Below are 12637 nucleotides of genomic sequence, written 5' to 3'. Positions count from 1 at the left end.
ATCAAGTAAAAGCATGTGGCAGCTTTTCTGGTTGGGAGGAACTAGTTACAAACTTTTCTTGTACCAGAGAGCCCATATACCTTTTTATTTTTAGTATTACTAAAACTTTCGTGTAAATGGAGTCAAAAACACAGAGGATTTTTTCCTCCCTTATGTCTTTAAAAGAGTGATCTGAAGTCACATTTTTAAAGCTGGTAAAGATTACTGATAAAAGCAGTTAATGTAGTGTGCTTCTATTGCAACTACATGCTCTATTGTAGAAACCCCTAACTTCAAGACAGACCCAAATAGTGAACTGAAAGACTAAATCCGTATTTAGATGCTTTCTTAGTCAAAGTTAACAATAAGACTGCAGGGGGAGGAATAAAAACTGCACACTAGGTTATGTAAAATTTAGAAACTTAGTAAAGTATGCTTAGAAAAAATGCCCAAATTTAACAAGGTTGTTCTGACCTCATTCCCTATCCAAATACACAAGCTTGTGCTAGGACAAAGTGGAGGTGGGAGCAAATGCTCAAGAGTGTCTCCATCCCACTGCTAATGAATATCAATCTTCAGCACAAGGGAATTAAAACACAAACACACATTTCACAGAAGGCTCCTGTCTGCCTTGAAAAGAGGTGCTAAAATATTACCCAGCAGCATCACCATGTTTAGTAGCCTGACTCTAAATAATAGATCACATGTTCGGTTCATGCATCTCCAAAGGCTGGATACAGCCCCAGCTGAAAGTGACAGGAGTGGATATGGGAGGGACAAACCCCACAGCTATATCACATAAATTGGGAGTTTATTCCAGCAGCCTGTTGCAATGGGAAGGTTGAAAGGGCCCTGAGGTGCCCCTCTGTCTCCCAGTAATTCAGCAGCCAACATCAGCTGCATTCTGTGCATCTGCAGCAAGCCAAGAAGCACCAGAGGAGGATTTAATTTAAAAAGAGTTGAAACTCGTATCGTAGGCCCTCCTCCCCACCATCTGGCTAGTGGGGACATTCAGTACAATTCAGCATGACAACTGCCTATTCAGAAGGAAGGAAAAAAAAACATTTCTCATTCAGGAAAAAAATTGGGCAGCTCCCATTACATCTTTGAGGGCCTCCAGCCTAATCTGGATCTGTTGAGGAGTTCTGAGGATACAACTGTATAATTAGAGTACAGAAACTGGTAGTGATAAATCAGCAAAAATCTTGTTTCTTCTTTGAAGTTCAGGCTAAAAGTAAATTTTTACCCTGAATTTCCTATATTCTGTTTAAAACTTGACCAGAATATTTTGTTATCTAATGAGAGGCATGGTTTTTATCCTACTTCTTTCATATGTCATGTAATAAATTTAAGGTCAGAAGATTATCTTAGGTTGTATTAAGATACTGTTATGAGAACATATCTACCACACATCACATCAATATATTGTACATTTTATATTTATGTGATTTCTATTATATCTATGATTTACTTAATCCTAAATCTGCTTATCATTAATTTATCTATTATTATGTTCTACCAAATAATAAATCTATCCAGCCATAAATCAGTGACTTATTTAATATGCAGAAATAAAACGATACCAACATGTAAATCTTTCTGATTCATCAGTCATTCACCTGTGGAAAATCATCCATGGAGAGAAAAAACAAAACAAAACAATCATTGGGAGCCTCTGACATTGTAGTAGCAACATGGATTAATCAGAAATTACTTACGTGTGTATGCATTGAGAACCAAAATCATTATTTTGCTTCTCTTGGAGTTGCAAAACAGGACTCCTGGAGTATTTTCCTCATTAGATACAGATTTCAGTAAGCCAGGTGCTTTTAAGACTTCATCTTTCATGTCTCCCACAATTTTCACTCCCAATTGTTTTCCCTTTTTGAAAACTTGATCTTTGGTTGTTTACAGCCTCACATCTTCAACATTTATGTACAGTGATGCTGCTTTTCTCTTCCAGGGACAGATTATAAAGGATGTAGAATAAACTAACCTTGGTGTTGCAGTTTTTCCTGTTTATAAAGTCTGTTTTATCCGAAACCGTAGCCCCACTGCAATATCTAAAGAGAGAGAGCTAGGTTTGAATAAATTAAGCTTTGCATCAATTCAGCTGTTACATCCTACAAAGTGTAATCAAGATACTGCTTCTAGGATCAAAGCACAAAGAATGCAGAACTGCAGCAGAGAAGCTGAAAATTGGTGAGGAAAGATAAAGTCCATTTTCAGACTTGCCAAAACCTCTAAAACAGCATTTCCTTTTGCAGTTTGTAGCAAAAGGAATACCACCACTTCCTTCACCAAGCCCTAGGTCACCTAAAGAAGTACATCCAGGCTGAAGAAAAAAAACAAGTGACTTCATTCTTTGCAACTCTGCACACAATGGCTTCTGATCCCAATGGGAACCTCTTAGCAAATATTTTCTGATGAGTTTCAGATTTCTTGCAGGTATGCAATGCAAGCTTCACAAGCATTTATCTTTAAACACAACCATTTATGTATATATGTATATATATATTTTATTTTTTTTTTAATGATTTTGAAGTAGCCTAGTCATTGGTGACAGTAATTCCAAGCAGTCCTTTAAAATAGCCGTGGCATGACATCCTGTCCTTCCATGTGAAATTAGCCCTGCCCAAACACAGAGCTTTTTGCAGCACTGTAACTGAAGGAGCAGCTACATGAAATTTGGTCAGGTTTAAAAGTTTCCAGCAGCAATGCCAGCACTCCTGAGTCCTATACATAGGATGGTTGCAAATATTATTTGATTTTAGCCCTCGGTGAAAATGCCTTGTGTTACTATGAAAAACAGCCACTATTATTGAGATTGCTTTTTACTAATTCAGGTTCCCTGCTTTGTCTTCAGGGCTGGGCCTAGGCTGTTGCTGCTTATAACAAACTTCCTGTGGATGCAAAGCAAACGCCATAAAGAGGCTTTGACATGGCATGAATGCCAGGGGAAGGTCACAACCCAAAGCCTGATGCCTATACCACTCTGTGTTTAAGCTTTTGTAGTTCCTGGGCTTTAATATTGTATTGTTTGATATTACAAGCTGGTTTGTGGAACGGTGCCATTATATCAAAGAAGTTTGCCTGTGCTGAAAAAAAGCTTCTAATCCTTTTAGTTGAATAGAAAATCTTGAAGGCATGAATCTCAAAACTTGAATAGAAAGGCCAAATGAAATTTCTGTGAAAGGAAATCAGAATTTGAAGGGGTAATTCATTTTTGTAAGGGTTGTGATTGACAATCCTGGAATTTCTAACACTCAAAAACATTTTCACCTGGCCCTTTTTAATGCCTCTTGAGCAGTTTCTGCTCTGATTATTTTTAAAATATGCTTTAAAAGTAGCGCTGCTATATTTCTGTCTAATTTCCCTGGGAGAAACAAATAAATATATGTGCTACTGGGTGCTCATGAGCACAATAACTCTTCGCAGTAGCACATGGTCGGTACATCTGATGATACAAGAAGCTAATTTGACAGGGCACAGCCGAGGAAATTCAGTTAGGAAAACAGGAACCAAGCATCTGTTTTGTTTGACTGTCTCAGAACTTTAAGTGCTCCCTAAGCTTTGTTGCTTTGTTGGGTTCCTTGTCTTTTCATGACATTAGAAATGCTAACATGAAGGCTCCAAAAATTAAATCTAATCCATCTGTATCTGGAAGACATATTCTTATATGAAAAAGAGAGGAAACAGCGGGATAAAACAGATTTTTCTTTTAGTTACAAAAAATTTGTTTCATTTGTAATCAAATAAAGCTTCAGTAATTGAATATATCTTACTTTTCAATTTTTTTCTCTTGGTTTTCAATCCTTGGCATACTTGTGTTTACATGCACTGTTCTGCCAGTTATTTAAATAAAGCTGTAATAGTTGAGCTTAAGGATTAAAGAGAGAATAAGCTTTCTACTGCACAGTATTCTGTTAAGGTTTTTCATTTCACTAGATTTGAGGAGTGGCAGTCAGCCTGCCCCACTCCCCTCCCTTCCCAAGCAACACCTGTCAGCAGCACCATTCACTCTTGATACTGGCCTGGGTGAAGAATTGTCAAAACTCAGAATGGTTTGGGTTGGAAGGGACCATAAACATCATCTGGTTCCAACCTCCCTACCATGGTAGGGACACCTTTCACTAGGCCAGGTTGCTCAGAGCCACATCCAACCTGGCCCTGTTTGATTGATGTGATACCTGTGTCACAAAAAGTGCCTAAATTAAAAACAGTATTTCAGGAAATGTACTACAATCCTATTTAAAATGTCAGTGGTGTAAGATTTCTTCAGAAGATCATCTCAAACTTAGACTCCAAAAATAAATGAGCATTGACCATTTAGATTAATACTTTTACAACATATTAAAATAAGAATTTGAATAAACCGTTAGGCAAGAGCTGCCACAGTCCATCAGCAGCTAGATATGTTCTATGATTTCTGTTTGGAAAACAGCTCCTTCTTGCTTTTGTGAAAAAGGCAGAAGCTCAGTGCCTTGTGATGAGGATCCTTGCTTAGCCTAGTAGTTTCTTCAAGTGGTTTATATTAGTTGCTGGTTTCTTATGGCAACACCAAAACCTGCTGATCTTAAAATGTGTCTTTATAGGTAGACATAGCATATGCTTGAAAAAATGTCTGGTTATATCTAACACAAAGCAGTGAAGACCCAGCCTATGATTGAAATATGAAACGGTGATTCAACAAAGATGTTTATCTGAAAAGGCAAAACATTCAAACTTTGATGCCACTGATCATAATTCAAATAAAAAATCTGCTTTGAGTAAAAAAATGAAGAATCTATACATCCTTGGAAAATTTCATAGAGTCCTGACAGGGATTTCTATATGACTACAGGAGAAAGTCTAGCACAAAGCCAAATTGGACCAAATGGGGATTTGTTCTGATGCAGTCTCTCCAATATTGATTTAAGTGAGCTTAGGAGAGCCTAATGTGACAAAGAACACACCTAAGCTACCCATCTCTATCAGAAAATTCAGAGTTTTCCAAATGAATTTGTGAGCTGCAAGGAACTGTTAGTAATTGTTTTGACACAATGGATATAAGTATAAAATATTAAACAACATAATATCCATCAGCCCCAGAGAATCCAGTATTTTAGATTCTGGAGATAGCACATCCCAGGGATACACAGCACTCAGAGCTTATTATGCTTCAGAACACAAATAAGAGAAATGAGAGAAAATGTTTCATTAGGAAAATTAGTCAAGCCTCTGTTTAACCACAAAAATCAGAGTGCCTTAGTCATTTAAAGCAAGCAGCATTTTTAAAGTGTCATCTTAAATTTAACATATACATTAGTTTTTACATACCAACAAGTAAAAATACCACTATTGTAAACAAAATTAACTAGACATGATAAAGCCATTACAATTAACTTTTCATTAATAGCTGTACAGATTTCTTAGCTGTCCTAGTAAAAAAGTACTATGTCATTTGTAATACCCATCTATTTCATAGAGAACTTACACTGTGAACCTGAGGCCCCTGCACCAAATGTCTCTTTAGATACAGAAATCTTTAGAAAAGCAAAACAAAGCCAGAGTGCCTCTCTCTTTTCTTCCTTTTTTTCTTTTTTGTATGCCAGCAGTAGCACTTGAACTATCACAGCCATAATAAAAGCATTATCACTGTTACAACACCAGCAATCACAGATGCCATCTCTGCTGAGAGAGACATCTCTCCACACTAAGAGGCAGCATCACTTCCAGCTAGAGGTTAACCTATGTGGAATCTGAGGTATTGTTCATCTCAGAGCAGAGATCAAGTGCCAGCTATTCCAGCAAAAGCTGCCAGATCTTTCACTGGATGAAGTCATGTTCTGTTCAGACCCTTTAGCTGCATCCTCAGTATCTCTTCTCCAGGCTAACTAACTAGATGTCTCAAGTCTTTCCCACTTGGAAGAGCTGATTCTTGTAAAATTCTTAAATTGCCACATGAAATGTGTACTTTAAAATGCCTGTAGTCCTGTAATTTCAGGAATCGTGTATTAAACATATGTCAGATTCAGTTAAACCAATGTTGCTTGGCATACAATAACTGCCTTTACAGACAAAGTTGAATAGTGCCAATTTGACTCAACTAATGTAGATTTTAAAGCTGGAAGGAATTATTTATTTTTGTCTGACTGCATATGTAACAGAGACCTTCCACCTGTAAACTGTGCACAAGGACTATAACTTCTATTTCATCTATATAGAGTCTTTTATAAGCATTTCTAACCACAATTTCAGAGTATGAGCTGACCACGGATAAATTATTCCAGATGTTAAATACAGATTGAAACTTTATATCCTATTTGCATGCAGCCTGTGAGCTTTTTTCTCCTTGATTAAAGACCCATCCTTTGTGTCTTCCTCAAAGATCGTGTTAAATCCTCAGTTGCTTTGAGATAAGACCTTGACTTGAACAGAGTTGCCATTTTGGGGAAAAACTAAAGATAAGGCAAAATAACAATGCACTAAACAAGCAAGCATCTGATAAGCTCTGTTAGGAGAACATCCTCACAAGAGGATCTGTACACTGTTCCTACTCAGACCTTAGAAGGACCTACAAATCCTGCCTATCACAGTTACAACAGAGATTTGAAGGAAAGGAAGTCTAATGCCACTCAGCACAGATGCTATTTTCTATTCTATTCTCAATTCAGCCACTGCTTTTAAAATTAATTTGATTGGAAAACTTGAGAAAGACAAATATGTTCTAATGGCAATAGCTCTCTCATGACTAGGGGAATGTCCCTCCTGGGCTCCAGCAGTCTGATGTCCTCTGGTTGACTGAATTATAAACTGCCTGAGCTGCAGCAATCAGCCACTACCAGAGACAGGAGTAAAGGATGTTCTCAGTTACCCTCTCCAGGATAGGCTTTGGGAATTATTCTTTTCAATATTTGAGAGGTGCAAACACCTGATGGGAGCTTTTCCAGCACACAAAGTACTGCTGATTATTCTCCCCTGCGTGATCTCTTTGATGTAATGCTGCTCTTAAAGGCACTTTTAATAGGATGCCTCCCCTCTTACCAACCAGCCTCATTTTCATTAAGCGTGTGGGTGTTTCACCTCTTTGAGACTCTCTATCCAGGAGTTCTGCAGTTACTGGGGGAAAGGGGCAGATATACAGTTCACTTGCTTCAGAAAAGAGGCTAACAAGGGTTGTGCCAGAGCAGTTGTGTTAACTGTTAAAGAAACATGCTCTCAATGCCAAGCACGATGTGCAAATCACTCTGTGCTGCCTCAGTTCTGAGTTCCCAAAGCTCATTTGGTAGGTTCCCAAAAGGACAAAGCCCCATCTGTTAATTCTCCTGTATAGAACCTTATTGATGGTATCGCTCTTATGCATGAATTAATAGCTAGAGAAATTACTTTAGCATTCATCTTGTGGCTGGTGTGTGGCTGAGCAATAATTCTAAAGAAATATTGGCTGGAAAGGATGTAAGAAATGTCTATTTTCTGCTGGGAATCAGGAGGAAAGATGGTGGTTTCTCTGCACAAAATGTTGGTTCTTCCATTTCCTTTAGCATTGGTCACACACTCTTTGGAGACTGATTGTGAATGAAAAAAGCATCCTGTAGTTTCCATCAGGAAAAGATTTTATCTGAGTCCAGCTGGAATTTTCAACAGGAAGTCCATGTTTTATGGTCATGTTTTGGAAAGAGGTAACCTTGCAATACTCTTGAAAAGTAATTTCCTCAAATGTTAATGAGATATACTCTAACTAGCAACAAAGGCAAAAGAAAATAATTTCTTCTTTTGCCAAATGAATTGAAAATTTTTTTTCAAGAAAAGAAGATAATCTTGCCAGCATAAACACCATTAAATAAGCCACATACATGCCTTCTATTGTTTTTTATCTAAGCAGAGAGGCTGCTTAAACATGTTGAAATAATAGGCCTTTTATGTTTGACAGGAAAATAAGTGGCATGTTTCATTTCCTTACTCAGACTGAATTAATATTAAAAACCTCACACCTTCCAAGAACTTAATCATAATCATTTTAATGGAAAAATTCAATGTATAGAATTAGATAATAATTGCTCTTAAAAAATACATATTCTCCTAAGAAAAAGCTATAGAGGTCTAGATAAAAGCCTCATTTAATCAGAATTACCTCCTAAACTCAACTGTGCTGTTAAAATGTCACTTGCTCTCAAACTATTACCATGCAGCCACAAAACACATTTGCATACCGTTTCTATAAGGCTTGTTAAAAAGCTTTCAGATTTCTTTGCTTTAAAACATCCAAGTTTGAATTAAAAAGAAGAATCTCAAAGATCATAAATAATTCCATTATTGGATCATACTCATACTTCCTGAAGTCCATGCTCCTGGGCCTTGCGTGGTCAGTCAGGAATGATTCCAGAAGTTGATCCAAGAAAAGAAACATTTAATACACTGCCAGTTTTGAAATAGTCTTCTTAAACCATATTGAATGGTTTAATAATTGAGGCAAGCAAGTTTATCCTTCTTAGTATAAGTCTGGATGTTCTTATCTATAACATGTCCTTCTTATCATCTGTTTATGTCTTGGGCTTCATGAAAAGCCTTGGTAATTTCCAGAATCTATAGTTTCTGAACAATACACATTTATTTCCCAGCTTTAGTTTTTACTGAGATATTTGATGTCTAATGCTCTTACTGATGATCAGTTTCCAAGCAACTGGTAAACAGGATTTTTTAGTTGTCAGTTTCCAGAGGAAATTGCAACTCATTAAAGTGAGCATGCAAAGCTAACCTCAGGTTGTAGCCATTACACTTATTTTAATGTTGTATTTCATTTAAAATGTTTGATCAGAGAACAAGTCTCCTAGGATGCATAGCTTTTCTGGAACACCACAGTGAACAGCAGTTCTTCAACAAGCCTCATTACATTCAGTGCACAATATCAAGCAATGTAAAGAGAATGAATAGTAGCACCACATTCAGTTCATTTTATATTGATAAAGCTTTTTGTCTCAGGACTAACATGCTAATAACCACATCAATGCTTGTTTTGATTAAATGGATTTCTTCCAGCAGTGGAAGCAGCAGTGACAGAAGTATATTGCACTAAGGATATTCACATCCTTATGCAGGCAGAATGATTAAATTTAACATCAAGTTACAGGTTGTTCTCTAATTCAATCTCTAATTCTCTCATTCAACTCCATCAATGAATGTTTAAGTTACATCTGGCCTGTGCATCCTCTGAAGTTCAGCTGTCAGGATAAATCTTGAACAATTCAAAAGTTATTAGCCAACTAGCCCTGCATGCATCCTTTGCTTGTGATTTTTGCCTCTGTGACTGGACAAGCACCACTGTGTGCATGAGACAAAATCTATCAGAACAGAACATGACAAAAGCACAGTTAGAATGTGCTAAGCTCTCTGGAACCCAAATTTAATGCCCACTGAGATCAGAAAAGGGTGAATAGTGAGAAAACAACAAAAACCTCAAAGAAAAATGCATTTATCTACTGGGTAATGTTTTTTAAAAGACATTCAGTCAGTGTTAAGCAAACCATCCCAAGGACTTACCCTGCTAAATAAAAGACTGTGATCCTCAGAAATAAAGAGCTTATTTTCAACACCATGCAGGGCAGCTTCCAGAGCAAAACTGCACTCTGTGTTTGTAGAGTCAAAGCAGCAAGTGTTACTATGTGGTGAGTATCAGCCCTGCCAACATCTGACAAACCCAAGGAGAATGAACACGATGTTTCTTTAAGCATGTAGTGCTTGAGCTGTTAGCCATTGTAAAAACATTAGGAGCAAGAAAGAAAATAATGAACATTACTGTACCAAAACAGGAAAAGGAGATTTCCCTCCCACCCACCCCCTGCCAGTTACAGCCCTGGCACTTTTTATTTCCAAACTATATCATGGCAAAGGAATGTGTCTTTCTTTGCCTGATGACCTCTGATTTGGAGAAGTATGCTATTCAGCATAATTTAGCACACAGAAAACAAAGAAGTTTAACTGTTTCAAAGGAATGCAGAATTTCAGTTCTTGTTATAGCTCTTATTCTTCTGAATGCTCATCACACAGCTTAATATCCAGCACATATTGGATGAAAAGGAACAGCAACTCATCAGAGACGGCCTCATTCCAGACTCACCCCTTCTCCCCCCGCCCATGCAAAACAGCTTCCATTTCCTTGTGAAACAGCAGCAGCTTCAGATTACAATTCAGTTCTCTTAAGGATATTCATGTTGCATTTAAGTTAAGAAATCATGATCTACCAAAACATTTAAGAATTCAGGTTACAAGCCCTACTGCCAAGACTGCAACCTTTTATTTAACACAGATTTACATGACAAAGGGCCAAAATACTGACCAGTGCCTACACCTGATTTTAGAAGAATGCAAATCTCTTGGAAAAGATAAAGCCTTTACAGAACAGAGAGCAGCAGAGCATAAAGCTTATAGCTTAGAAAAGAGTTAAAAGAGGGAAAGTCTGGTTTATTTATTTATTTATTTATTTATTTTATATACCTATTTAGAAATTCATTTTGTCAAATATACCCCCCTTATCATAACAAGCAGATTCAAGACTATGTTAAATATAAGGAAGTTTAACAATTTTTTTTACACAGCTAGTATGGAGATGAGTGGTTCAAGATTAACTGGAATTACACTGAAAACAGCTCATGACAGCAGTGAAAGATGGGCTTCTGTGATCTTCAAGAGGCAGGTAATGACTACTTAAAGCTTCACGGTCTCAATGCTTTAAGTCTCCAGCAATTTCCTCAGAATCAGAAATTATTTGTTCTCAGAGAAATTTTTTTTCAAATTCACAGTGCTCTCATAAAATCCTAAATAGAACCATTACTCGCAGATCCTGACATTTAGAAAGCAGAGCAGCTAAACTTGTGATCCTCCCCCTTAAGATATGGCTAGATCACCCCCAGGGTTACAACTGAAGTAGTGCTTTTTTTAATTTGCTTTTACCTTTACTTGAATCCTCTTGGCTTTCACTGTCGATATAAGTTTCCAAAATGCATGGATAGGAAGCTTTATGAAACAGGAAAAGACAGATTTATGCAGCAGATTATCCATAATTTAGGCAACTTCTCTTACTGCTTCCCTGTTTGGAGTTCTGAATGCATGCTTTCCTCCTCTTCCCAAAGACTCGTAGTCCTCGACTGTTGCACAATCCTTTTCTGCAGAGCAACTGGTGAAAATCAAAACATCAAATGCAGAGCCTCCAACAAATGACTAGTGTTAAAGTGCCACAAGGGCAGTGTGAGCTGCAAGAACTGAGGGGCAGTTCTACCAAATGCAAATCATTTCCCTGGCAGCCTGCTCAAATAGCTCTACTTCTGGTAAGAACATTCTGCTGCAAAATCAAATAACAGTAACCAGCTCCTCATTTCTCCTAGTCCCCCTAATGCCTGATGCCTCTTAAAGCTTGTTCAGCTGCAGTAAAGAGGATAGAAAACTGCTGTTTCCAGCACATTCACCCCTCCTCCTCAAGCTGTATTTCACTGACTGCACTGTCTGGTTTCACTTTTGTTTCACACACAATCCTGTTATGTGGATTTCAGTCAGATTAATGCTTTTGTTCATTCCCCACTTTCTAAACTGGAACTGCAAGGCACCAGTTACAGAGCATAACAGCACGAGCTCAAATAAAGCTTAGCTTGCAACCAGGGGCTTTGCCTTGAATCTTACCTGCAAACTCATTTCCTTTCAAGTCATTACATTTGTCTTTATGACCCCTTCTCTACTTTTCACTTTCGATCAGCAGAGAAGTATTTGTCTGGCTTTTGTAGTGGATGGAAAAACAACAAAGCACATTTCCATCAATTATCATCCTAAGTTCTTGAGTTTCAGAGTTATGGAAGTTTGGGTGGATGTCTTCCTCCCTCTGTTGTTGCTGTTGACCTTTTATGCAGAGAAGTCACAGAGCTGGGTTCTTACTACAGTAAAGCAATTCAGTCCTCACTACAACTCCAAGTTTTTTAAGTCTTTCCTAAGGTATTTCTCTGTGCATAATAAATTATTTTAAGGTCAGTCCCTACCCAGGCCATTCTATGATTGTATTATTTACATCTTGGATAGTGCTACAGAATTTATCCTGAAGCTATTAAATACAGCTGCTAAAGACTAACCAGCCAGAGAATGTTATGTGCCTCCTGCACATCAACATTTGTGGGAGGCAAAAGAAATAATTTCCTTACCTTGTCAGCACAGTTTGTGGAAAGTAATCCATATGGTAGGGAAATAATACTGCTTTGCAAGACTCCTCCTTTTCAGGTCTCACAGCTACAAAAAAGCTTTCAATGCATCCAGGAAAGAATCCAGGACAGATTTACATGTTTGTTTTCAGTGTTAACTCATCCCACACTACTTGCACATATCCCTCCCTTCAGGTTTGATGCTTGACAGAGGCAAACATTCTGACATTTCATGCTTGGAAATGTGCCTTCAACAAATCCTTTTTGTGTTCCTAAATGACTGTTTGGCTGCTTATATTTCAGCCCATCTGTTTGGATGGCACCAAGCCTGCTTACAAGGTGATCTTCCTGTTTCACTTCCTATCCAGAAATGCCAGCCAATTTTGGGCTCTCGGCACAATACCTCTCCTGCCCTCACTTTGGTACAAAGCCCTGCTGAGTCAGAATCACTGTTCCTGTGCTTTTTAAAATTTGTTGGCACTTGTGTGATTCTGACCACC

The 12637-nt window shown here is 37.8% G+C and overlaps 1 protein-coding gene across 1 annotated transcript in view; it reads right to left on the bottom strand.

Annotated features, from left to right (window-relative positions):
- ATP2C1 (ATPase secretory pathway Ca2+ transporting 1) overlaps positions 1 to 11183 on the bottom strand; it is a 62341-nt gene extending 51158 nt beyond the window's left edge. The window contains exon 1 of the mRNA XM_059468439.1: positions 10909 to 11183. Coding sequence (XP_059324422.1) covers positions 10909 to 11016 — 108 coding nt within the window. The 5' untranslated portion in view covers positions 11017 to 11183. The remainder of the gene's footprint in view (positions 1 to 10908) is intronic.
- Positions 11184 to 12637: the final 1454 nt, after the last annotated feature.

This window comes from Ammospiza nelsoni, chromosome 1 (assembly GCF_027579445.1).
Source record: "Ammospiza nelsoni isolate bAmmNel1 chromosome 1, bAmmNel1.pri, whole genome shotgun sequence".
Lineage (NCBI taxonomy): Eukaryota > Metazoa > Chordata > Aves > Passeriformes > Passerellidae > Ammospiza > Ammospiza nelsoni.
The sequence above is the reverse complement of the archived record's forward strand: the minus strand, read 5'-3'. Positions and strand labels throughout refer to the sequence as shown.